The 26,877-nt window shown below is 50.6% G+C and overlaps 1 protein-coding gene and 1 pseudogene across 2 annotated transcripts; one reads left to right on the top strand and one right to left on the bottom strand.

Moving 5' to 3' along the window:
• LOC132807356 (zinc finger protein 91-like) overlaps positions 1-26,877 on the bottom strand; it is a 47,769-nt pseudogene that overhangs the window by 7,247 nt on the left and 13,645 nt on the right.
• LOC132807351 (zinc finger protein 239-like) lies at positions 291-16,284 on the top strand. Of its 2 annotated transcripts, none has more exons than XM_060821582.1 (2): positions 291-471; positions 12,520-16,284. In XM_060821582.1, the coding sequence occupies exon 2, from the start codon at positions 12,770-12,772 to the stop codon at positions 13,559-13,561; it is 792 nt and encodes a 263-aa protein (XP_060677565.1). In that variant the 5' UTR covers positions 291-471; positions 12,520-12,769; the 3' UTR covers positions 13,562-16,284. The 2 variants fall into 2 exon arrangements, with proteins under 2 accessions (XP_060677565.1, XP_060677564.1); XM_060821581.1 differs by lacking the exon at positions 291-471 and adding an exon at positions 11,199-11,259.

Raw genomic sequence — 26,877 nt, 5'->3', positions numbered from 1 at the left:
CCCCGAGTCCGGCAAGGCCTTCATTGGGTCCTCCAAGCTGCTGAGGCACCGGCGGGTCCACACCGGGGACAGGCCGTACCCCTGCCCCGGGTGTGGCAAGGCCCTTCACCCAGCTGTCCCACCTGCAGACGCACCGGCGCCTCCACACACCAGGGAGAGGCCTCTCACCTGCCCCGGGGGCGGCAAGGCCTTCAATCGATCGCCGACCCTGCGGACGCACAGGCGCCTTCCCAACGTGATCGCACGGAGTTGAAGTCTGCAGCGAATCCCACCCAGGACTGGGGGGGGATTGTGCCCCGTTCGAAGACAGTGGGTGAAGCGGGAAGGGAGCGAGGCTTCCTTTCTGCCGGACTGGCCGCTCTCGCTCCCTTTGCTTCCCGTGGGACCGATGCTGTTTGAGGCTGGGACTGCACGTTCCCCGGGCCAAAGATCTGCAGGAGCTGAGGAAGTGCACTCCTTTCACACCGGATGGTAAATCATGTTTGTCCCATCTATTTCAGTCTTAAATACCCTCCGTGACCTGGCCTCCCAGCCTCCTGTGGCAGTGAATTCCCCAGATTCCCCACTCTCTGTCTGAAGAGGTTTCTCCTTATCTCCGTTCTAAAAGGGCTAAGGCTGTGCCCTCGGCTCCTGGTCTCTCCTACCAATGGAAACATCTTCCCAATGGCCACAGATAGATCAAAGTCAAATACAATAGCCTCTATTCCATTGAGTGTCCAGCACACTTTATAGCACTTTGTAAAATCAGGAGGGCCATTGATGAGGTGAGTGGCAGGTGTCTTTTCCCGATAGAATAAAGAATATTCCAGCACAGGAACAGGCCCTTCGGCCCTCCAAGCCTACACCGATCCAGATCCTCTATCTAAACCTGCTGCCTATTTTCTCAGGATCTGTATCCCTCTGCTCCCTGCCCTTTCATGTATCTGTTGAGATACATCTTAAATGACGCCATTGTTCCCGTCCCGACCATCTCCGCTGGCAACACATTCCGGGTACCCAGCACCCTCAGCGTAAAGAACTTTCCATACATATCTTAAATCTTTCCCCTCTCACTTTGAACTCATGACCCCAGGTAACTGAGTCCTCCACTCTGGGGAAAAACATTTCTTGCTTTCCACCCTGTCTATACCTCTCATGATTTTGTTGGCCTCAATCTGGTCCCCCCTCAACCTCCGTCTTTCCAATGAAAATAATCCTGATCTATTCAACCTCTCTTCATAGTTAGCATCCTCCATACCAGGTACATCCTGGTGAACCTCCTGTGCACCCTCTCCAAAGCATCCACATCCATTTGGTAATGTGGCGACCAGAACTGTACGTGGTATTCCAAATCTGGCCGAAACAAAGTCTTGTATAACTGTAACATGACCTGCCAACTCTTGTACACAATACTCTGTCCGATGAAGGAAAGTGTGCCATATGCCGCCTTGACCACTCTACTGACCTGCATTGCCATCTTCAGGGAACAATGGGCCTGAACACACAGATCTCTCTCTACATCAGTTTTCCCCAGGACTTTTCCCATATTACCTCACTGCTCGAGTCCTTCATAGTGCATTCCTTCAGCACAGCTGTGATAGCTTCTCTGACCAGTAATACCACTCCTTCACCTCTTTTACCTCCCTCTCTATCCCACCTGAAGCATCGATATCCTGGGATATTTAGTTGCCAATCTTGTTCTTTCCTCAACCAAGTCTCAGTATTAGCAATACCATCATCCTCCCAGGTACGACTCCAAGCCCTAAGTCCATCTGCCTTACCTACTACACTTATTGCATTAAAACAAATGCACCTCAGACCACCTGTCCCTTTGCGTTCATCATCTGTTCCCTGTGACTCTTCCCCTTTGTCACACTGACTTTATTATCTCGCTCCTTTCAGGCTTTAGTTACTACCTCCTTCCTGACCACGAACCTCCTCATTTGTTTCCCATCCCCCGCCACATTAGTTTAAACCCTCCCCAGCAGCGATAGCAAAAGCACCCCCAAGGATATTGGTTCCAGTCTGGCCCGGGTGTAGCTCATCTGATTTGTAATAGTCCCTCCACCCCCAGCACTGGCCCCAATGTCCCAAAAATCTGAACCCATCCCTCCTGGAATTTTATCGGTTCCCATGCGATTCCCCATCATTGTGTTCAAACCTATTGAATTCATTGCCAATCGACTCGATCCCTCCTGATCCATGAATCCTCTCCTCTCAGGAATCAATTTGATGAACATTTGTTATCTTCCGTGTATTGAAGAACTTCTCTTTTCAATCCTCCCACTTCCTCCAAACTAAAGGAGTTGCCATGGGCACCCGCATGGGCCCCAGCTATGCCTGCCTCTTCGTAGGATATGTGGAACAGTCCATCTTCCGCAACTACACTGGCACCACCCCCCACCTTTTCCTCCGCTACATCGATGACTGTATCGACGCTGCCTCGTGCTCCCACGAGGAGGTTGAACAGTTCATCAACTTTACTAACACCTTCCATCCCGACCTCAAATTCACCTGGACTGTCTCAGACTCCTCCCTCCCCTTCCTAGACCTTTCCATCTCTATCTCGGGCGACCGACTCAACACAGACATCTACTATAAACCGACTGACTCCCACAGCTACCTGGACTACACCTCCTCCAACCCTGCCCCCTGTAAAAACTCCATCCCATATTCCCAATTCCTTCGTCTCCGCCGCATCTGCTCCCAGGAGGACCAGTTCCAACACCGCACAGCCCAGATGGCCTCCTTCTTCAAGGACCGTAGATTCCCCCCAGACGTGATTGACGATGCCCTCCACCGCATCTCCTCCACTTCCTGCTCCTCCGCCCTTGAGCCCCGCTCCTCCAACCGCCACCAAAACAGAACCCCACTGGTTCTCACCTACCACCCCACCAACCTCCGCATACAACGTATCATCCGCCGTCATTTCCGCCACCTCCAAACGGACCCCACCACCAGGGATATATTTCCCTCCCCTCCCCTATCAGCGTTCCGCAAGGACCACTCCCTTCGTGACTCCCTCGTCAGGTCCACACCCCCCACCAACCCAACCTCCACCCCGGCACCTTCCTCTGCAACCGCAGGAAATGTAAAACTTGCGCCCACACTTCCACACTCACTTCCCTCCAAGGCCCCAAGGGATCCTTCCATATCCGCCACAAGTTCACCTGTACCTCCACACACATCATCTATTGCATCCGCTGCACCCGATGTGGCCTCCTCTATATTGGGGAGACAGGCCGCTTACTTGCTGAACGCTTCAGAGAACACCTCTGGGACGCCTGGACCAACCAACCCAACCACCCCGTGGCTCAACACTTTAACTCTCCCTCCCACTCCACCGAGGACATGCAGGTCCTTGGACTCCTGCACCGGCAGAACATAAGATGACGGCTGGAGGAAGAGTGCCTCATCTTCCGCCTGGGAACCCTCCAACCACAAGGAATGAACTCCGATTTCTCCAGTTTCCTCATTTTCCCTCCCCCCACCTTGTCTCAGTCGGTTCCCTCAACTCAGCACCGCCCTCCTAACCTGCAATCTCCTTCCTGACCTCTCCGCCCCCACCCCGCTCTGGCCTATCACCCTCACCTTGACCTCCTTCCACCTATCACATCTCCATCGCCCCTCCCCCAAGTCCCTCCTCCCTACCTTTTATCTTAGCCTGCTTGGCAAACTCGCCTCATTCCTGATGAAGGGCTTATGCTCGAAACGTCGAATTTCCTATTCCTTAGATGCTGCCTAACCTGCTGTGCTTTAACCAGCAACACATTTTCAGCAGAGCTCAGAAATACGAAGGGTGCAGTAACAATGTTGGGGCTATACTACAGGCCTCCCAATAGTGAGCGTGAGATAGTGGTACAAATATGTCAACAGATCATGGAAAGATGTAGGATAGGTGGTGGTGAGAGGAGATTTTAATTTTCCCAACATTGACTGGGATTCACTTACTGTTAGAGGAGCAGAATTTGTAAGGAGAATCCAGGAGGGTTTCCAGAGTAGTATGTAAATAGTTCAACTCGGGAAGGGGCCATATTGGACCTGGTGTTGGGGAATGAACCCGGCCAGGTGGGTGAAGTTTCAGGTGGGGATTACGTTGGGGATGGGGATCACAATTCCGTAAGGTTTAGAATACTCATGGACAAAGACGAGAGTGGTCCGAAAGGAAGAGTGCTTATTGGGGAAAGGCCAACTATCCCCAAATTCAGCAGGCGCTGGGGAAGTGTGGATTGGGAGCAGCTTTTTGAAGGAAAATCCATATTCGATATTTGGGAGGCTCTTAAAGAGAATTGATTCGAGTTCAGGAGAGAGATGTCTCTGTGAAAATGAGGGATGGAATTGGCAAGATTAGGGAACCATGGATGACAGGTGAAATTGTGAGACTTGCTGAGAGGAAAAAGGAAGCATACATAAGGTCTAGGCGACTGAAGACAGACAAAGCTTTGGAAGAATAACGGGAAAGTAGGACCAATCTGAAATGAGGAATTAAGAGGGTTAAAAGGGCGATGAGATATCCTTAGCGAGCAAGGTTAAGGACAACCCCAAAGCCCTTTATTCATATAGAAGGAGCAAGAGGGTAACTAGAGAAAGGGTGGGCCCACTCAAGGACGAAGGAGGAGAGATGTGTGTGGAGTCAGAGAAAATGGGCAAGATTCTTAATGAGTACTTTGTGTCAGGATTCATAGAGGAGAGGGACATGGTGGATGTTGACGTTAGGGATAGATCTTTGAATACTCTAGGGCAAGTCGGCATAAGGAGGAGGAAGTGACGTGTATTCTGAAAAGGCATTAAGGTGGTCAAAGTCCCCAGGTCCTGATGGGATCTATCCCAGGTTACTGAGGGAAGCAAGAGAGGAAATAGCTTGGGCCTTAACAGATATCTTTGCAGCTTCCTTGAACACAGGTGAGGTCCCAGAGGACTGGAGAATTGATAATGTTTTCCCCTTGTTTCAGAAGGGTCGCAGGGATAATCCAGGTAATTACAGACCTGTGAGCTGGATGTCAGTGGTAGGGAAGCTGCTGGAGAAGATACTGAGGGATAAGATCTATTTACATTTGGAAGAAAATGAGCTTATGAGTGATAGGCAGCATGGTTTTGTTCAGGGAAGGTCATGTCTTAGCAACTCAATAGAATTCTACGAGGAAATGACACAATTGATTGATGAGGGAAGGGCTGCAGATGTCATAGACATGGACTTTACTTGGGCATTTGACAAGGTTCCCCATGGTAGGCTGATGGAAAAGGTGAAATCACATGGGGTCCAGGGTATTCTAGCCAGATGGATAGAGAACTGGTTGGGAAACAGGAGACAGGGAGTAGTATTGGAAGGGAGTTTCTCAAAACTGAGACGGTGACCAGTGGTGTTCCACAGGGCTCCGTGCTGGGAGCACTGTTGTTTGTGATATATCTAAATGATTTGGAGGAAGGTGTAGGTTGCCTCATTAGCAAGTTTGCAGTTGACACTAAGACTGGTGGAGTAGCAGATAGTGAAGAGGACTGTCAGAGAATACAGCAGAATAGAGAATAGACTGGAGAGTTGGGCAGAGAAATGGCAGATGGAGTTCAATCCAGACAAATGTGAGGTGATGCATTTTGGAAGATCCAATTCTAGAGCGAACTATACAGTAAATGGAAAAGTCCTGGGGAAAACTGATGTAGAGAGAGATCTGGGTGTTCAGGCCCATTGTTCCCTGAAGATGGCAATGCAGGTCAGTAGAGTGGTCAAGGCGGCATATGGCACACTTTCCTTCATCGGACAGAGTATTGAGTACAAGAGTTGGCAGGTCATGTTACAGTTATACAAGACTTTGTTTTGGCCAGATTTGGAATACCATGTACAGTTCTGGTCGCCACATTACCAAATGGATGTGGATGCTTTGGAGAGGGTGCACAGGAGGTACACCAGGATGTTACCTGGTATGGAGGATGCTAACTATGAAGAGAGGTTGAATAGATCAGGATTATTTTCATTGGAAAGACGGAGGTTGAGGTGGGACCTGATTGAGGCCAACAAAATCATGAGAGGTATAGACAGGGTGGATAGCAAGAAATGTTTTTCCCCAGAGTGGAGGACTCAGTTACCTGGGGTCATGAGTTCAAAGTGAGAGGGGAAAGATTTAAGATATGTATGGAAAGTTCTTTATGCAGAGGGTGCTGGGTACCTGGAATGTGTTGCCAGCGGAGATGGTAGGGACGGGAACAATGGCATCATTTAAGATGTATCTCAACAGATACATGAAAGGGCAGGGAGCAGAGGGATACAGATCCTGAGAAAATAGGCAGCAGGTTTAGATAGAGGATCTGGATCGGTGTAGGCTTGGAGGGCCGAAGGGCCTGTTCCTGTGCTGGAATATTCTTTATTCTATCGGGAAAAGACACCTGCCACTCACCTCATCAATGGCCCTCCTGATTTTACAAAGTGTTATAAAGTGTGCTGGACACTCAATGGAATAGAGGCTATTGTATTTGACTTTGATCTATCTGTGGCCATTGGGAAGATGTTTCCATTGGTAGGAGAGACCAGGAGCCGAGGGCACAGCCTTAGACCTTTTAGAACGGAGATAAGGAGAAACCTCTTCAGACAGAGAGTGGTGAATCTGTGGAATTCACTGCCACAGGAGGCTGGGAGGCCAGGTCACGGAGGGTATTTAAGACTGAAATAGATGGGACAAACATGATTTACCATCCGGTGTGAAAGGAGTGCACTTCCTCAGCTCCTGCAGATCTTTGGCCCGGGGAACGTGCAGTCCCAGCCTCAAACAGCATCGGTCCCACGGGAAGCAAAGGGAGCGAGAGCGGCCAGTCCGGCAGAAAGGAAGCCTCGCTCCCTTCCCGCTTCACCCACTGTCTTCGAACGGGGCACAATCCCCCCACGGGCACGATCCCCCCCCAGTCCTGGGTGGGATTCGCTGCAGACTTCAACTCCGTGCGATCACGTTGGGAAGGCGCCTGTGCGTCCGCAGGGTCGGCGATCGATTGAAGGCCTTGCCGCCCCCGGGGCAGGTGAGAGGCCTCTCCCTGGTGTGTGGAGGCGCCGGTGCGTCTGCAGGTGGGACAGCTGGGTGAAGGGCCTTGCCACACCCGGGGCAGGGGTACGGCCTGTCCCCGGTGTGGACCCGCCGGTGCCTCAGCAGCTTGGAGGACCCAATGAAGGCCTTGCCGGACTCGGGGCAGGAGAACGGCCTCTCCCCGGTGTGACCGCGCCGGTGGATCTCCAGCTCAGAGGGGACTCGAAACCCCTTCCCGCATTCCCCACACTTCCACGGTTTCCCCACGGCGCGGGCTCCCTCCAGGTTCGACGCTCCCTCTGACGTCCCACTCTGCTGCGGGTGGCCGGCTGGCTAACTCTCCGCTCCGGTAAAGCTCCCTCCACCCTCGAACAGCGGCATCTCAGTGCTTTACCAGTCAGATCTCTGGAAGCAGGCGGGACAATCCTCCTTCTCCACTCAAAAGATCAATAAAATTCCAGTCCCAATGAGTCAAGCTGGCTGAGGCAATTAGTTCAAGATATGCAGGTAAATCCTCCTGTGAAAGCCTGTCAATTAGAAAGTCATCGCTGTCAGTATCACGTAGAATCTCAGAGTTTAACAGATCGATTTCACGGAATATTCATTCCACGCCCATAACCCAAAACCTGAGAGTCTCCATCCCACACACTCTCCCTACTGCCGTACCTAATACGCTCCCTCCCAATTTTTCTGATTCCTGACATTTGGCAGATCTAGCTCCAAGAAAAGTTAAGAATTAGAACCCCTACAGTGTGGAAACAGGCCCTTCGGCCCAACAAGTCCATACCGACCCAACAAGTCCAGACCGACCCTGTGATGAGTATCCCACCCAGACCCATTCCCCTATATTTACCCCTGACACGTGCACCTAAGCTACACATCCCTGAACACTCTGGGCAATTTAGCACGGCAACCCACCCTCACCTGCACAAGGTTGGACTGTGAGAGGAAACCGGAGCACTCGGGGGAAACCCACACGGAGAGTCGCCCGAGGCTGGAATTGAACCCAGGTCCCTGGCACTATGAGGCATCGGTGCTACCTACTGAGCCACCATGCCACCCTCATGCAGTTTGCTAACCTAGTTATCTGCCCCCCCACTCTCTTTCTACCATATTGACAGACCAAGATGGGGGGGGGGGGGGGGAAGAGAATCAGAGCAAGAACTTTGCTTTGGTAACAAGACCTAGAACATGCTCGCTCTGAGGATGACTGTAGTGGAGTCGCTCAATACCCAAGTGAGACTGGAGGGACCCTATAGAGGAATACACTTACAGGACTCTCTGGATATAGAGAGGAATGAGTCTGACTAGATTCATCTACAGAGTCAGCATTGAGCCCAGTATTCTCCTGTCCTGTAACGAGTATGACTGGAAATACATGACATGCTGTGGTTCTGTTCGCCGAACTGGGAGTTTGTATTGCAGACGCTTCGTCCCCTGTCTAGGTGACATCCTCAGTGCTTGGGAGCCTCCTGTAAAGCGCTTCTGTGATCTTTCCTCCGGCATTTATAGTGGTTTCTCTCTGCCCGCTTCCGGTTGTCAGTTCCAGCTGTCCGCTGCAGTGGTCGGTATATTGGGTCCAGGTCGATGTGCTTATTGATTGAATCTGTGGATGAGTGCCATGCCTCTAGGAATTCCCTGGCTGTTCTCGGTTTGGCTTGTCCTATAATACTAGTGTTGTCCCAGTCGAATTCATGTTGATTGTCATCTGCGTGTATGGCTACCAAGGATAGCTGGTCGTGTCGTTTCGTGGCTAGTTGATATTCATGGATGCGGATCGTTAGCTGTCTTCCTGTTTGTCCTATGTAGTGTTTTGTGCAGTCCTTGCATGGGATTTTGTACACAATAAGGACTGCACAAAACACTACATAGGACAAACAGAAAGACAGCTAATGATCCGCATCCATAACACTACTATCTTCTCCCAAACTTTGAATACATAACATGGCTACAACACTCTATGATATAACTAGAAATAAATTATAAATCAAATTTATACAACCATAAATAAATACATATTGCAGAGTAACACGAGATATATCCAAGTCCAGTATGATTTTTACTGTACAGTTAAACAAAACTTGAAAGGGTTCAGAAAATGTTTACAAAGATGTTGCCAGGGTTTGAGCTATAGGGAGTGGCTAAATAAGCTGGGTCTGTTTTCCCTGGAGTATCGGAGGCTGAGGGGTGACCTTATTGAGGTTTATAAAATGATGAGGGGCATGGATAGGGTGAATAGACAAGGTCTTTTCCCTGGGGTGGGAGAGTCCAGAACTAGAGGTGAGAGGGGAAAAGACATAAAAAGGACCCAAGGGGCAACTTTGTCAGTCAGAGGGTGGTGCGTGTATGGAATGAGCTGCCAGAGGAAGTGGTGGAGGCTGGGACAATTGCAACATTTGAAAGGCATCTGGATGGGAATATGAATGGGAAGGGTTTGGAGGGACGTGCTGGCACGTCGGACTAGATCAATTTTGGCTATGTGCTCGGCCTGCACCAGTTGCACATAGGGTCTCTTCGTGTGCTATACATCTGTATGACTCTCAATGCTGTCCAGGCAAGTCAGTGATGCTATAACAACAACACTGGACCAGCAATCCAGAGGCCCCAGGCAAATAATCTGGGCTCATGGGTTCAAATACCAGTAAAAACAAACATTGGGGAAATTAAATTTAAATTTTTTTAAAAATCTGAATTGAAAACTAGTCTCAGTATTTGAGAGAATGAAACTTTTCTGAAAACCCATTTGATTCAATAACGCTCTTCAGGGAAGGAAATCCGTCAGCGTTAACTTGGTGCTGCCTGCATATGACGGCTCACGTGCTTGACTTTTAAAATGCCCCCTAAAGTCTGGCAATCCTCTTGTCTGAAGGGCAGTTAGTGACAAAAACATTGTTGGCCTTGCCAAAAAAAAAGCCCACATTCCATGAAGGAGTTTTTCTCGAATGTGACTTCACATCTGCGAATGGGTCACATCAGAACATCCAGACAAATAAGCACCAAAATGTCTGGTGCTGCAAGAGTACAGCAGGTCAGCCAGCATCTGAGGAGCAGGAGGTTTGACGTTTTTGGCATAACCCCTTGATTAGGAATGTGGGGTGGGCCCAAAGGGACTGAGAGATAAATGGGAGGGAGGTGGGACTGGGGGAAGGGAGCTGAGAATGCTATGGGTAGATGAAAGCGGGGGAAGAAGGTGACAGGTCAGAGAGGAGGGTGGAGCAGATAGATGGGAAGGCAGATGGACAGGTGGGACAGTTCAAAAGAGCAGTCCCAAGTTCGAGGGTTGCATCTGGGATTGGGCGGGGGGGGGGGAGAGAATGAGGAAACTGGTGAAATCAATATTGATCCTGTATGGTTGGAGGGTCCCAATGCAGAGGCATTCTTCCTCCAGGTATCAGGTGGCCTAGGACCCTGAAACCACATGGCATCAACATCGATATCATCAGTTTCCTCACATTCCCTCCCCCCTCCCACCCCAGCTCCAACCCTCCAACTCAGCACCACCCTCTTGAACTGTCCCACCTGTCCATCTTCCTTCCCACCAATCTGCTCCACCCTGTTGCCATCACCTCCCCCCCCAACCTGCATCTACCTTACCCCCAGCCCCACTCCCACCTTCCTATTTATCTCTCAGCACCCTTTCCACCCCTCCCCCTCCGCAATTCCTGATGAAGGACACGAGAGAGACAGAGAGAGACAGAGACAGAGACAAACAGACACAGAGAGACAGAGACAGCGATCTAGACCAATGCATCCAGCATATGCACCTTTCCTGAGTTCACCTCCTTTCACTTCACTTCCTACAAACCAACAGTTTAATCCCAAAATGAGAAAAGAAATGGAATAGGAGGGGTGAGAAGAGAGGGTGCTGTACTCACAGAGGTTGGTGCAGTCTGGGGTAACACTCAATCTTCATTCAGAGAGAGCAGCAGGAGCTCATGCTCCAACTTCCGCATTCAGACAATGAGGGGATGCTCTGATTGGTAGGAGGACCAGCCTTCCTTCCGGTCCTCCAAAGCTCCCCATTGGTCATGCCTCCCCGTGTCGAGGTGAAGGGAGGGGCGCGTGGGGGGTGGAGGAGGAGAGAGGTCACGTGGGCGTCACAAAGACCAGCGCCGCCGCACGGACGGGCACTTCGTCCAATGAACGCGCGGCCTTTGTGACGACGGCGGTCCCTCGATTCACGTGACCGGATGCTCCTGCACATGCGCCGTTGCGGGGGGTTGTGGGGAGCTGATGTTGTGTTGGTCTGGAGGGTCGCTGTGTCGCGGAAGAGGTGAGTGTGGCTCAGTCAATGAGCATCAGTCAGACCCTGCTGGAGCATGGAGGGAGGTGGGATATTAGGTACAGCAAGTGTTAAAGAGTGTGTGGGATGGAGTTTTACAGCTTTTTTAGGTAATAAGTCCCTTTCTGGACAATACTGGGGGATGGGTAATATCAGAAACAGCAGAGTGAGAATTGAAGAAAAGTGTGTGTGTCTGTGTGTGTGTGGGGTGGAGATTTGCAACACTTTTTAAAGTTAAAAATCACACAACTCTAGGTTATAGGAGAAAATGAGGTCTGCAGATGCTGGAGATCAGAGCTGGAAATGTGTTGCTGGAAAAGCTCAGCAGGTCAGGCAGCATCCAAGGAACAGGAGATTAGATTACTTACAGTGTGGAAACAGGCCCTTCGGCCCAACAAGTCCACACCGACCCGCCGAAGCGCAACCCACCCATACCCCTTACCTAACACTATGGGCAATTTTGCATGGCCAATTCATCTGACCCGCACATCTTTGGACTGTGGGAGGAAACCGGAGCACCCGGAGGAAACCCACGCAGACACGGGGAGAACGTGCAAACTCCACACAGTCAGTCGCCTGAGGTGGGAATTGAACCCAGGTCCCTGGCGCTGTGAGGCAGCAGTGCTAACCACTGTGCCACCGTGCTGCCCTAACCACTGTGCCACCGTGCCACCCTACCACTGTGCCACCGTGCAAATCACACAACTCTAGGTTATAGGAGAAAATGAGGTCTGCAGATGCTGGAGATCAGAGCTGGAAATGTGTTGCTGGAAAAGCTCAGCAGGTCAGGCAGCATCCAAGGAACAGGAGAATCGAGGTTTCGGGCATGAGCCCATCTTCAGGAATGAGGAAAGTGTCCTCATTCTTTCCTCATTCCTGATGAAGGGCTTTTGCCTGAAATGTCGATTTTTTTTTTTAAATTTTTTTCCCTGCTCCGCGGATGCTGCCTGACCTGCTGTGCTTTTCCAGCACCACACTGATCTCCAGCATCTGCTGTCTTTTTCGCCTGGAGGTTTTACTAGCTACCTGATGAAGGTGCAGAGCTCTGAAAGCTCGAACTTCTAAACAAATCTAATGGACTACAACCTGGTGATGTGTGATTTTTTTTATGTTTGTACACCCCAGCCCAACACTGGCATCTGCATATTGTAACTTGGTTGTTTTGGGGAAGTTCTACAGAAACTAGAATGATCTGTTCTGAATTCCTGTCATGTGCAGGCAGCAATGACTTTTGTAATCCCCTTTTCACAGGATATGAGAAGAGCAGCTTTGCAGGTAGAGCTCCCCAACTGAGTACCATGTGAAGGTCTGACAGAGCCCCTTGATTCGTGGGATAGGAGAGACGTCCCTCTTTCAGTCCAGAAGGGGAAAATTCTTTGAACGTTTTTGTCTGCTTCAGTAGGCTCTTAAAGTATCATCTTTACCTGAACCACAGGGGCACGTGCCTGAGCCAGTTTGCCCACTGTGGGGAAAGGAAGTCTCAGGAGGCATTCTGCGCGCCATGGAGAAACCGTGGAAGTGTGGGGATTGCGGGAAAGGATTCCACTATCCCTCCATGCTGGAGATCCACCACCGTGTCCACACCGGGGAGCGGCCCTTCACCTGCTCCGTCTGCGGCAAGGGCTTCACCCAGTCGCCCCACCTGCTGTCCCACCAGCGGGTCCACACCGGGGAGCGGCCGTTCGCTTGCTCCGAGTGCGGGAAGGACTTCAGCGAATCGTCCAGCCTGCTCAAGCACCAGCGGGTCCACACCGGGGAGCGGCCCTTCACCTGCTCGGTGTGCGGCAAGGGCTTCCCTCACTCGTCCACCCTGCTCAAGCACCGGCAGGTCCACACCGGGGAGCGGCCCTTCACCTGCACCGTCTGCGGCAAGGGCTTCACCCGCTCATCGCACCTGCTGACCCACCAGCGGGTCCACACCGGGGAGAGGCCGTTCAGCTGCTCCGTCTGTGGCAAGAGCTTCTCTCACTCGTCCAGCCTGCTGCGGCACCAGCAGGTCCGCACCGCGGAGCGGTCCTTCACCTGCTCCGTCTGTGGCAAGAGCTTCTCTCACTCGTCCAGCCTGCTGCGGCACCAGCAGGTCCACACCGCGGAGCGTCCTTTACCTGCTCCGTCTGTGGCAAGAGCTTCTCTCACTCATCCACCCTGCTGCGGCACCAGCAGGTGCACACCGGCGAGGGCGCCTTCACCTGCTCCGTCTGTGGCAAGGGCTTCCCCCACTCGTCCGGCCTCCAGATCCACCAGCGGGTCCACACGGGGGAACATCCTTCCGATAGACCAGAAGTGCACATAATACAGAGGAACTTCGATTATCCAGAATTAGATGAACCAGCACGGTGGCTCAGTGGTTAGTGCTGCTACCTCACAGTACCAGGGACCCGGGTTTCATTCCTCCTCAGGCGACAGACTGTGTGGAGTTTGCACATTCTCCCCGCGTCTGCGTGGGTTTCCTCCTAGTGCTCCGGTTCCGTCCCACAGTCCAAAGATGTGCAGGTCAGGGTGAATTGGCCATGCTAAATTGCCTGTAGTGTTAGTTACATTAGTCAGAGGGAAATGGGTCTGGGTGGGTTACTCTTTGGAGGGTCAGTGTGGACTGGTTGGGCCTGTTTCCACACTGGAAGGGATCTAATCGTCAAGCGACTGAAATACACCCTGCATGTGTCCTTTGGATAATCGAGGTTCCTGTGTATTCCAAAAGTGGCCTAACCAACGTCCTGTCCAGACCCCAACCCCTATACTCAGTGCTGTGACCAATAAAGTGATCTGCAGAATCTGCGGGACTTGCTTAATCCTGGAAGGTAAATCACGTGTTTCTCCTTCTGTTGCAGGTGGATCCAAGATTTCACTCTCTGTCCCATTGAGTCTCCAGTCAGGTCCTTCAGCTCAACTGGTCTCTCTCAGTATTTCTGACCCATGTGAGCCTCTACGCACCTCCCCTTCACTTGCTCACACTTGATTTCCCTTACAGCAGCATTCCCTTCAGTTCCTTTCTCCCTGACGTCTGTAACCAGCTTCTCCTTAAATGCCGTCCACCTCGACCTGCTACTGTGGGGGTCACTCCCGCTGCAGACAGAGGTCTCTCCTTTGTAACCTCTTCAAAAGATTTACCGCTGACTTCCCCCTTCAGTCTTTTCCATTTCTGGGTCTCCCCGCTGTTGCGAAACTTGGAAGGGTTCAGAAAAGATTGACAAGGATGTTGCCAGGGTTGGAGGATCTGAGCTACAGGGAGAGGCTGAACAGGCTGGGGCTGTTTCCCCTGGAGCGTCGGAGGCTGAGGGATGACCTTATAGAGGTTTACAAAATTATGAGGGGCATGGATAGGATAAATAGGCAAAGTCTTTTCCCTGGGGTTGGGGAATCCAGAACTAGAGGGCATAGGTTTAGGGTGAGAGGGGAAGATATAAAAGAGACCTACAGGGCAACTTTTTCATACAGAAGGTGGTGTGTGTACGGAATGAGCTGCCAGAGGATGTGGTGGAGGCTGGTACAATTGCAACATTTAAGAGGCATTTGGATGGGTATATGAATAGGAAGGGTTTGGAGGGATATGGGCCGGGTGCTGGCAGGTGGGACTAGTTTGGGTTGGGATATTTGGTCGGTATGGACGGGTTAGACCGAAGGGTCTGTATCCATGCTGTACGTCTCTTGACAAAGCCTTGTCTGAGGGTGAAATGTTGTCATTCCCGTTGACGCGGGTGGTCCCCTGTCTGTCGTCCTTTTTGTTTCCTTTCTCGGAAAGGACGTCGCGGACATGGACAGCGTTCCCGAGCCCCGCTCCGGAACGGGCTGTTCCGTCCTCTTCCAGGCCCCGGGGTGGGGGGAAGGGGCAGCTTGAGTGCAGTGGGAGAGTGGGCCGTTCACCAGGAGGGTGCCAATGGGACGGGAGAGCGGTACCGGTAATGGGGTGAGGGGGAGATGCCTCAGACCGCCAGAAACACTGGGGCAGCTGCTCGCGTGCTCCTTTTGGATCTCACAGCACAGGGAGGCCATTCATCTGATTACCTCTCTGCCTCTGCGTCTGTCTGTCTCTCTGAGGTGACAGCGGATTCCAGCATATTGCTGCTTGCTGGGTAAACCTGTTTTTCCTCTGTTTTCCCCCTCTCTCTCCTGCTCAAACCCCTGACCTTCAGGCCGCCCCTGACCTTGTCACTATCAGTGAATAGGGAACAGCTTTTCTTCCTCCACCTTATCTGAACCTATCACAATCTTCCCCACTTTCACCAGTTGTATCTGTGTGTGACCCTCTCTTTCTGTGTCTCTTTCTCTCCTAAGCCCCCTCCCTCACCACATCCCATTTACCCACCCCCTCCTGTCATGCTCCCACTTTCAAACGGTCTCGTTGTGTTTTCACTGCCTCTTCCCCATCGTTTCCGTCAAGCACCTCATCTCACGCTTAGAACCCCTGCAGTGTAGGAGCAGGCCCTTCAGCCCATCCAACCCACACCAACCCTCCCTCACCCAGACCTCTGCCTGTAACCCTGCAATTCCCATTGGCTAACCCACCTAGCCTACACATCCCTGGGCACTATGGGTAATTTAGCACGGCCAGTCCACCCAAACCTGCACATCCCTGGATACTATAGGACAATTTAGCCTGGCCAATCCTACACTAAGGGTGGATTGGCCATGCTAAATTACCCATAGTACCCAGGGATGTGTAGGTTAGGGTCGATTGGCCATGCTAAATTACCCAATCCTACACATCCCTGGGTACTGTTAGGATAAAATAAGTCAAGGGAGGGTGGAGCTATAGCTGCTGTTTGGGGAATCGAAACTGTTGCTTACGTGGCCAGCTCAGCTGCCAACGCCCAAATGAGCTCAATAACAGGAAACGCCTCGCAAACGCGAAATGTCCTAATAAGACAATGCTTAGTAGCTCCGCGAAGCTCTGCTTAGCAAAGAGTATATCAGGAGCAGATTTGGGAGGGGAAGGCAGAACGTGCCTTCTCCAGTGAATGCATGGTGATTCACTGTATCAACTACGATTCTGCAATAAAGCCTGCTTGTGCCAAACAATTGAGCGTCTGTTGTCTCTCCTCCTAAAACTAACATGCAAGGACAGATTCCGGCCTTACAGTACTATGGGTAATTTAGCATAGCCAATCCACCCTCACGTACACATCCCTAGGTACTATGGGTAATTTAGCCTGACCAATCCACCCTAACCTACACATATCTGAGCACTATGGGTAATTTAGCATAGCCAATCCACCCTCACCTACGCATCTTTGGATTGTGGGAGGAAGCCGGTGCACCCGGAGAAAACCCTCGCAGACGCAGGCTGGAAACGTGCAAACTCCATAGGGACAGTCGCCCCTGAGGCTGGAATTGAACCCGGGTCCCTTGGCGCTGTGACCACTGAGCAACCCCTTATAATCCGCCTGCGTTAAGATCCTTTTGTCACCTGGATGAATGTTACAGGGGGGAGCGGGGTTTAAGTCTTCTCTGAGCTGAGAGAGGACACAGGAGATGCTCCTCATCATGCTTTCATGTGTCACGTTGTATAATTCTTAGATTTTACATGTAAATGTCTAGTTGGGGTTCGAATTCTTGTAAATATAGACAAACCGAAAGACTTGTTGAGACATTTCACCAACCCCCAAGTAGGCAATTGACATGCCCGCCCCTGAAAAGAGAACCTTTCGTGGGGTCAGAGTTGACATTGAGAATAGCGAAATGAACACTGTCCCCGTCGTGTTTGTATTTTTGCTGACAGAAGGGCAGTTTGCAGTCAGCAGGAACTGTGGGACTACAGGCTGCGGGCCAGGTCTGCGCTCGGGAGCGTAAATCCCAACGGGAACCAGAGGCGTTGCTAACGTTTACGCCAGCTGAGCTTAGCAAGAAAAGGCTGCGACCCTGTGCTTGAACTGATCAGCCGAAACTTTGGGCGTAGCCAAGGAGATCTGAAGGCGAAGCTCACGGGAGGGTCTCCTTTCTCAAAAAAACCAGAAAACATGAGGGATACCAGGAAGAATTCCGCTGAATTCCAGAGAGCTGTGGCATGCTGTTGATTTGGTACAATGAGCTTTTAATGTGAACTCTCATGAGGGAGTGCAAACGAACTCAAGTTGAAATGTAGCTCCGTAAAGTGTGTAACAGTCATAGCGTTGACCGTTGTTGAACGTTTTGATGCGGTCCAGTTTTTCTTTTGTATTTTAAAGATGAGATGATGTTTTGTGGTTTTTGGATGGGTTGGGTACAGAGTGGGAGGTAGGGTGGGCTGGGATCTTCCATGTTGATGGGATTTGACAGTGAATTTTGCTTCGTCAATTATTCAGACTGTGTGCCTGGAGAGAGGGAGGGTCTGACCCTTGGGAAGGGTGCTGGCGGGGTGTGGGCGGGAGGTGAACCTTTGCAATGTCCAATCAGAAGGCTAAGTGTTAAGATAACAAGAGCCGATATTTAGCAGTCGATAAGTGCAACATGTAAGCAGTTTGTTCATATGCAGCTCAAAGGCTGTCCCCAAAGTTAAACTTAGCAGGGCGCCTACCCACTCAATCCAGTTACCCACCCCATTTCAGGGTGGATATGTGAACTATCACTAATTTTGGTTCTTCTAATGAATAAAACATTTAAACCTAGCTGTTCAGGAAAGCAAACAAGTTTAAAACTACAGCCATGCTGCAGTTAAACTCAATAGACTTACTCAGAGCAAAATACATGTTCCCTGAACGCAGTTGAAAGTTAACATCGTTGTATTAGATGTCGGAATATCTGTTTAAATGGAGCCGTGAGCTTTCCCAATGTAGACAGGGCTCCTCGAAACGTGGCAGTGTCCCCCCCTGCAGCTGCAGAGCGAGACAGGAGAGTTTGTTTTTGTGAATGAGCAGTTGTAGCGCGAGGTGGCTGTTGCTTGGTGACGGTGAGGCTCCCCCGGCCCCGCCCATCCCCCGTGCAGACGTCACGCGGGGGTGAAGGCGGTTGGGAGGAGAAGTCGCTCGAGCGGGGAAGCGGCGGCCGTTAGGAAAATGGCGCCGTGCGGCCCGGGGCAGACCCCCGTCACTGGTCACCGCCGCCTTCCTGGTGCAGCTGCTGTGTCACGGCCACACCGGCCGGCTGTACAGCAGGCAGGAGCCGGTGACCATTCTGGAGGCGGATGGGATTAAGGACCTGCTTGGGAACTGGTCGGCCGCCTGGGTGGTGGAGTTCTACTGGTCGTGGGGCGGCCCCTGTGTCAACTATGGGGCCACCTGGAAGGTACTGGGCCCGGGAGGTGAAAGGTGAGGCAGGTTGTGGGGGGGACGGAGGGGAAGGAATGTGGGGCCTGTCCTGTCATAGTCACATTTTACACTCACTTTCCATCGGCTTTTACTGGCGCTTGTGCTGTTTACCCCTCACTGTGTTTTTTAATCCTTGTGCTGTTTGCCCTTTGCTGTTACTTGTACAATTGTTGAGGGTAGTGTGTAAATACTAGTGAAGGATACTATGTACCAGCATGTATATGTTCCTCAGTTATTGAAGGGGCAGGACCTGTTGAGAATGGTTAGCAAAGTATGTGGTGCACTAAGCCTTGTTAACTTGGAGATAGTTTGGTATTTGGAAAAATATACTTTTTTATTATTTAGAATCATAAAGATGTACAGCACATGAACACACCCATTTGGTCCAACCTGTCCATGCCAACCAGATAACCTAAATTAATCTAGTCTCATTGGTCAGCACTTGGTTCATATCCCTCTCAACCCTTCCTATTTATATACCCATCCAGATACCTTTTAAATGCTGTAATTATACGACCTCCACTACTTCCTCTCGCAGCTCATTCCATACGTGCACCATCCTCTGCATGGAAAAGTTGCCCCTTAGGTACCTTTAATATCTTTCTGCTCTCACCCTAAACCTATGCCCTCTAGTTGTGAACCTCACCCCTACTCTGGGGAAAAGACATTTAAAAAAAAGTTGAGCAGCCAGACAAAAGCTATAAAATGTTGAGCCACATGGGGAAAAAGAACTGTGGCTCTACCTTTTATTTCTCCTCTTGGCATTTGAACATTTAACATCTGTCAATAACACCAGCATCGCCACAGAGCACATTGTGTCTGCTCCTCGGTGTGAACAACAGCGCACCTGCTCGCTGGTGTCACCAGTACATTGTCCATGCTCCTCGCTGTCGACAGAAAAGGAGACGTCGCTTATCTCTGTTCCTAAAGGTCTTCCCTTTATTCTTAAAGCTGTGTCCTCTGATCCTAGTCTCTCCTACCAATGGAAACTTCTTCCCAATGTCATTGCACTGTGGGGATGAAGCCCTAACCTGTCCAGTAATTTCTGGTGGGTGAGACTAGGCCTCAAGGTTAGAGGGAGTAGCTTTCAAACAGAGATGAGGAGGAACTGCTTTTCCCAGAGGGTCGTGAATCTATGGAATAGTCTAGATTAGAGTGGTGCTGGAAAAGTACAGCAGGTCAGGCAGCATCCGGAGAGCAGGAAAATTGACGTTTCGGGCAAAAGCCCTTCATCAAAATCTCAGGAATCCTTTGGCCAAGGAAGCAATAGAGGCAGCTTCATTAAGTATATTCAAGACACAGTTGGGTGGGATTTGGCCTGGTTGGGGAATTAAGGGGTTCCTTGTGACAGTGCAGGGAAGAGGAGATGAAACGATGGATAGATCAGCCATGATCTTAATGAATAACGGAGCAGGCTCACTTCTAGCAACTGGAGTGAATCCAGGGAGGGCGCAGACTTTGCAACCTCAGGTATGTGTCTTGGTTACCCGGGTGAGGAGAGACAGAAGTTCAAGTTGGGACTGTTTTCCGTAGCTTGCCAGAGTCTGAGGAGTGACCTTATACACTTTTATATCATCATGAGGGGCATGGATAGGGTAAATAGATGTGGTATTTTCCTTTGGATGGGGCAGTCCAGAACTAGAGGGTAATAGGCTTAGGATTGAGTGTGGAGCTGCTGCAAGTCAGGCAGCATCCAAGGAGCAGGAAAATTGACATTTCGGGGAAAGGCCCTTCATCAGGGAAGTGTGTGTGTGAATTTGTGTATAAGACTGTGCGTGGGAGAGTCTGTATTTGCACGAGTGCCTGCTTGATAAAGTGAGATTGTGATGGAGTATGAGCCTACGAGAGGGTGAGTGTTTTGAGGGGGTGGTGTATGTGTATGTCTGAGAGAGAGCGTGTGTGTATGAGAGAGGTATGGATATCAGTGGATCAGCTTTGGCTTGGAGGGCTGAAGAGCCTGTTCCTGGGTTGTAAATTTTTTGTTCTCCATTGAGGTTGTACAGGATGTTGGTGAGGCCATTTATTTTTGGAGTACTGAGTACAGCTCTGGTCGCCCTATAATAGGAAGAATACTATTAGAGCCCGGACCAACGAGGAGCACTGGAACACCGGAAGGAGTCTGGTCCTCCTGCCAGTCAGAGCAGCCCTATTGTCTGAATCCGAGACATCGATTTTCCTGCTCCTTGGATACTGCCTGACCTGCTGTGCTTTTCCAGTGCGGCTTCAATCTTGACCCATGAGCTTCTGAAACTGCTGCTGCTCCTCCCTCTTTGAATGAAGATTGAGATTCATCCAAGACTGTAATTTCCTTCCTCTGTCCAACAGCACTCTCTTCTGTCACTCCCTTTTCTATTTCTTTTATTTTCATGCTGGGATCCAATTGTTGACTTGCAGCAACTGAAAAGAAAGGGAGTGAATCCAGAAAGAGGCCAGACTCTGGAAAAGCTGGTCCAAGTCTGTGCCTCAAACACCTGGCATGTGCAGTACCACAGTGTGAAGTTATAGTCTTTGCTGTGAAAAAAAAAGCAGAAATGAGGTGTATTGTTTAAATGGTGATATATTGGGAAGTGGAGAAAGTGAGGACTGCTAATGCTGGAGATCAGAGTCAAAAGGTGTGGCACTGGAAAAGCACAGCAAGTCAGGCAGCATCCAAGAAGTAGGAAAATTGATGTATTGGGCACAAGCCCATCATCTGGAATGATGTGGCTTAGGGTGAGAGGGGAAAGATATAAAAGAGACCTAAGGGGCAACCTTTTCACGCAGAGGGTGGTACGTGGATGGAATGAGCTGCCAGAGGAAGTGGTGGAGGCTGGTACCCATTATAATATTTAACAAGCATCTGGATGGGTACATGAAGAGGCAGCATTTCGAGGGATATGGGCCAAATGCTGGCAAATGGGAATAGATTGATTTCGGATATATGGTTTGTATGGATGAGTTGGGCAGAAGGGTCGGTTTCTGTGGTGTCTGACTCTCGTTGTCTTCGGTGAAAGCAGAAGAGTGGTTGTGAAGACAGGACTTTCAGAGCAGCTTTCAAAGATGTTTTGCCCTTACTGGGACCGGAAGAAGTTACAATGAAATATTTGGGAGACAGCAAGCAACTAAGTGAGTTCATCTGGGATTTTGGTGGAAACTGGGAATTTGTTGCACTGTGGGGATGAAGGATGTCCATTCTATCTCTCTCGCCACTCCACCCTCTGACCCCTGTCCAGTCCATCACCCCATCCTCTCGCCATTGATTCTGTCTCTCACCCCCACCCGCCCACCGCCCATCTGTTCCCTCCCCCAGCACCTTCTGCTTCTTGTCCTTTCTCTTTCCACCAATTGCCCCTGTCCATTCTCTCTATCTTCCCACATTCTGCAGTCCCCCCTTTCGGTCTCTGCTCACACTCTGGACCGCGTGCTCTGTCCATCACCCACGTCAGCCCCTGTCCATTCCTCCAACCAGCCACAGTATCCCCAATCCATTCCACCCCCCCCCCACATCCACAGTATCCCTGTCCAATCCCCCCCCCTGCCCAGTCCCCCTCGCCATCCACAGCACCGGCTGTCCAACCCACACTGCCACCCATAGCACCCCCTGTCCATTCCCACCCCCATCCATTCAACCCGCCAGCCACAAGTCCCCCATCCATTTCCTCTGCCACCCAGAGCACCCCCTGTCCATTCCCCCTGACAGCCTCAGTGCCCCCTGTCCATTCCCCACTGCACCCCCGTCCATTCCCCCATGGACTATAACCTGGTGTTGCGATTTTTAACCATATTCAGAAACATCTGAAAGCACATACTTTTTTTTTAAAAAAGAGCTGCTGAAATCTTTCTGAAACTTTCATTGAAGTCTACACAGTTAGGCTACAGCTCAGGACAAGTTATAAGGGGTGAATGGCCTATACTTAGTCTCGTGAAATTGGTTCCAACTATGTAGAAATAGAGTTGTAAAGCACGTACACGAAGACTTTCAGTCCAGGCTGACTAGATATCCTAATTTAATCTCGTGACCCATTTGTAAGCATTTGGCCCATATCCTTCTAAACCCTTCCTTTTCATATGCCCATCCAGGTGCCTTTTAAATGCTGTAATTGTACCAGCCTCCACCACTTCCTCCGGCAGCTCATTCCAAACACACACCACCCTCTGTGTGAAAGAGTTGCCCCTTAGCTCCCTCATAAATCTTTTCCCCCCATCCTAAATCTATACCCTCAAGTTCTGGACTCGCTCCCACTACCCTGGGGAAAAGGCATTAAAAAAGTTGAACAGCTAGACAGAATGCAAAAGAAATAAAATCTTAAGCCACAGGAAAAAATGTGATTCTATCCTTTTTTTTTCTGATTTGCATTTGGACGCTTAAAAACGTCAGTCATAACGGCATCTCCACAGAGCATACTGTGCATGCTTCTCGGTGTCAGTAAGGCACAACGCATATTTGCCGGTGTCAGCAAATCACTGCACATGCTTCTCGCTGTCTGCCGAAAAGGCGCGCGACCTACTTTTGACGAACCAATAGAATGCCAAGGAGGACCAGAAGAAGACCGGTCCTCCTGCCAATCAGAGCCCCCCATGTCTGAATGCGAAAGGTGCTCCATGAGTTTCTGAACCTGCTGCTGATTCTCTGCCTCTGAATGAAGATTCACCTTCACGCCGGACTTCAACTTCCCTCCTCTATCCAATTTCTGAGTGCGGCGCTCTCTTTTGCCACTGCCGTTTTCCATTTATTTTTAATGCTGGGCTCATGGGCCGTGGGTTTTACTCCCACAATCCAAAGATGTGCAGGTTGGGTGAATTGCCCAATTGGATGTGTAGGTTAGGTGCATTACTCAGGGGTAAATGTAGAGTAATAGGGGAATGGGTTGCTCTTCGGAGAGTTGGTTGGTCCGAAAGGCCTCTTCCCACACTGCAGGGATTCTATAAATTATTGACTTGTAGCAACTGAAAGGAAAGGGAGTGAATCCAGGCAGGTGTCGGACTCTGGAAAAGTTGGTCCAGATCTGTGTCTCAATTGGCAAAATAAACAGGCAGGAGGCTGGAAGAATATAGCAAGCCAGGCAGCATCAGGAAGTGGAGAAGTCGACGTTTCGGGTGTACCCCTTCAGGACGGGGCGTGGGTGTAGGGGGAGCTGCAGAACAAGGGGATGCTGGGGACAGGATAGTGTAGTGGGGATAGGTGAAGACAGGTAGAGGATAAGACCTGGTTGATCAATGGGAGGAAGGAATCTGGTTGGCAGGGAGGGGGAGGAGCTGGGACAGGAGTTGGGGGATGGGAAGGGAGGTTATTTGAAATTGGAGCACTCATGTCAGAAAGGGATGGTGACTGGAAAGTCCGGTCGGCCGCTACAGACCCGGCTGTGATGCTCAGCGAACCATTTCCCAAGTTTACACTTGGTCTCTCCAATGTGGAGAAGACCACAGTTGGCAAACACGTGGCAAGTGCAGTACCATCATATGAAGTGATAGCCTTTGCTGTGGGAAAAAAAAGCAGAAAGGTGTGTTGTTTAAATGGTGATGTATTGGGATGTGAAGAAAGTGAGAACTGGAGATCAGAGTCGGAAAGTCTGGCAAAGAAAGCACAGCAGGTCAAGCAGCATCCGAGCAGTAGGACAGTCAAAGTTTCAGGTATGAGCCCTTCATCAGGAATGATGCGTGGATGTTCAGAGGGGCATCAGCGTCCTTCTGTGCCAGTTGTCAGACAGGTGCAGCAGGCAATGAGCAAGGCAAATGGTGTATTAGCAAGAGGAATGGAGTTCAGAAATAGGGATGTCATCCTGCAGTTAGGGGGTCATTGAATAAATTCAAGGTTGAGTTAATCTGATTTTTGAACAAGAAAGAAGTGGATGTTTATGGAGGAAGGCAAGAAAATGGTTTTAAGCCCAGTTTAGAACAGTTCCAGAGTCAGTCAACACAGAAACAGACCCTTCAGTCCAACTAAACCGTGCTGACTGTGTTCACAAACTAAACTAGTCCCACCTGTGTGTATTTGGCCCATATCCCTCTGAACCTTTCCTATTCACGTACTTATCCAAATGTCTTTTAAACCTTGTTACTGTACCTACATCCACCACCGTGTCTGGACATTGATTCCACACACAAACTACTCTCAAAAAAAAGGCGCTATTCCAGTCTTTTGAAAATCTTTCTCCACTCACCTTCCTCATTTGCTCCCTAATCTTGAAACCCCCATCCTAGGGAAAGGACACCTGCGGTTCACCTCATCTACCCTCCTCATGATTTTATGAACCTCTTTTAAGGTCACCTGTCAACCTCATGTGTTCCAGTGAAAAAGTCCCTGCCTATTCACCCAGCTGTAGGTATATTCATATCCAGTTATGAATTGTTCAATGCTGGTGCAGACTTGAAAGACCGAATGGCCTGGTCTTGCTCCCAACTCTCTCACTCTGTGTCCAGAAGAGCAAGAGGCCCTAAGTCAGAGGAGCAGAAATTAGGCCATTCAGCCCATCAGATCTAATCACCCCATTCAATTTTGGCTGCTAGATTTCTCAACCCCATTCTCCCCGTAACCCTCGATCCCCTTGATACTCAAGAACCCAACTGTCTCAGTTTTAAATATCCCCAGTGACCTGGCCTCCACAGCCTTCTATGGAAATAGATTCCACAGATTCACCGCTCTCTGGCTGAAGAAGTTTCTCCTTTCTAAAAGGTTTTCCCTTCACTCTAAGGCTGTGCCCTCTGGTCTGAGTCTGTCCTACCAATGGAAACATCTTTGCAATGTCCACTCTGTCCAGGCTGTTCAGGATTATATATGTTTCAATTAGATCCTCCCCCGAGTGTGGCCCTATTAATCAGCATGAACCAGATCCTTCAGGATGAGGTACAGCAGGGATTAGAGTCAGCCAAGTGAGAATGGAGGGAGAGTGTGTGGGATGGAGACTTTCAGCTTCTAGGGAATGAGAGAAAAGTGAGTTTGCTATAAATTAGAATTGATCGGATGGGCCAAAATGTGGTAGATGGAATTTAATTTTGAGAAAAGTGAGTTGTTGCATTTTGGTCAAGCAATCCAGGCAGGACTGACACCGTTAAGGGGAGTGTTGCAAAACAAAGAGACCTTGGAGTGCAGGCTCCATAGTTGCAAATGTGTTGCTGGTCAAAGCACAGCAGGTTAGGCAGCATCTCAGGAATAGAGAATTCGACGTTTCGAGCATAAGCCCTTCATCAGGAATAAGAGAGAGAGAGCCAAGCAGGCTGAGATAAAAGGTAGGGAGGAGGGACTAGGGGGAGGGGCGATGGAGGTGGGATAGGTGGAAGGAGGTCAAGGTGAGGGTGATAGGCCGGAGTGGGGTGGGGGCGGAGAGGTCAGGAAGAGGATTGCAGGTTAGGAGGGCGGTGCTGAGTTGAGGGAACCGACTGAGACAAGGTGGGGGGAGGGGAAATGAGGAAGCTGGAGAAATCTGAATTCATACCTTGTGGTTGGAGGGTTCCCAGGCGGAAGATGAGGCGCTCCTCCTCCAGCCGTCGTGTAGTTGTGTTCTGCCGGTGGAGGAGTCCAAGGACCTGCATGTCCTCGGTGGAGTGGGAGGGGGAGTTAAAGTGTTGAGCCACGGGGTGATTGGGTTGGTTGGTTCGGGCGGCCCAGAGGTGTTCTCTGAAGCGTTCCGCAAGTAAGCGGCCTGTCTCACCAATATAGAGGAGGCCACATCGGGTGCAGCGGATGCAATAGATGATGTGTGTGGAGGTACAGGTGAACTTGTGGCGGATATGGAAGGATCCCTTGGGGCCTTGGAGGGAAGTGAGTGTGTAGGTGTGGGTGCAAGTTTTACATTTCCTGCGGTTGCAGGGGAAGGTGCCGGGGGTGGAGGTTGGGTTGGTGGGGGGTGTGGATCTGACAAGGGAGTCACGAAGGGAGTGGTCCTTGCGGAACGCTGATAGGGGAGGGGAGGGAAATATATCCTTGGTGGTGGGGTCCGTTTGGAGGTGGCGGAAATGGCGGCGGATGATACGTTGTATGCGCAGGTTGGTGGGGTGGTAGGTGAGAACCAGTGGGGTTCTGTCTTGGTGGCGGTTGGAGGAGCGGGGCTCAAGGGCGGAGGAGCGGGAAGTGGAGGAGATGCGGTGGAGGGCATCGTCGATCACGTCTGGGGGAATCTGCGGTCCTTGAAGAAGGAGGCCATCTGGGCTGTGCGGTGTTGGAATTGGTTCTCCTGGGAGCAGATGCGGCGGAGACGAAGGAATTGGGAATATGGGATGGCGTTTTTACAGGGGGCAGGGTGGGAGGAGGTGTAGTCCAGGTAGCTGTGGGAGTCAGTCGGTTTATAATAGATGTCTGTGTTGAGTCGGTCGCCCGAGATAGAAATGGAAAGGTCTAGGAAGGGGAGGGAGGAGTCTGAGACAGTCCAGGTGAATTTCAGGTCGGGATGGAAGGTGTTAGTAAAGTTGATGA

This window comes from Hemiscyllium ocellatum, assembly GCF_020745735.1.
Source record: "Hemiscyllium ocellatum isolate sHemOce1 chromosome 27 unlocalized genomic scaffold, sHemOce1.pat.X.cur. SUPER_27_unloc_15, whole genome shotgun sequence".
Classification (NCBI taxonomy): Eukaryota; Metazoa; Chordata; class Chondrichthyes; order Orectolobiformes; family Hemiscylliidae; genus Hemiscyllium; species Hemiscyllium ocellatum.
The sequence above is the reverse complement of the archived record's forward strand: the minus strand, read 5'-3'. Positions and strand labels throughout refer to the sequence as shown.

Coding starts and splice junctions, on each gene's coding strand:
- LOC132807351 (XM_060821582.1), top strand. CDS start 12,770: ATGGAGAAACCGTGGAAGTGTGGGGATTGCGGGAAAGGATTCCACTAT.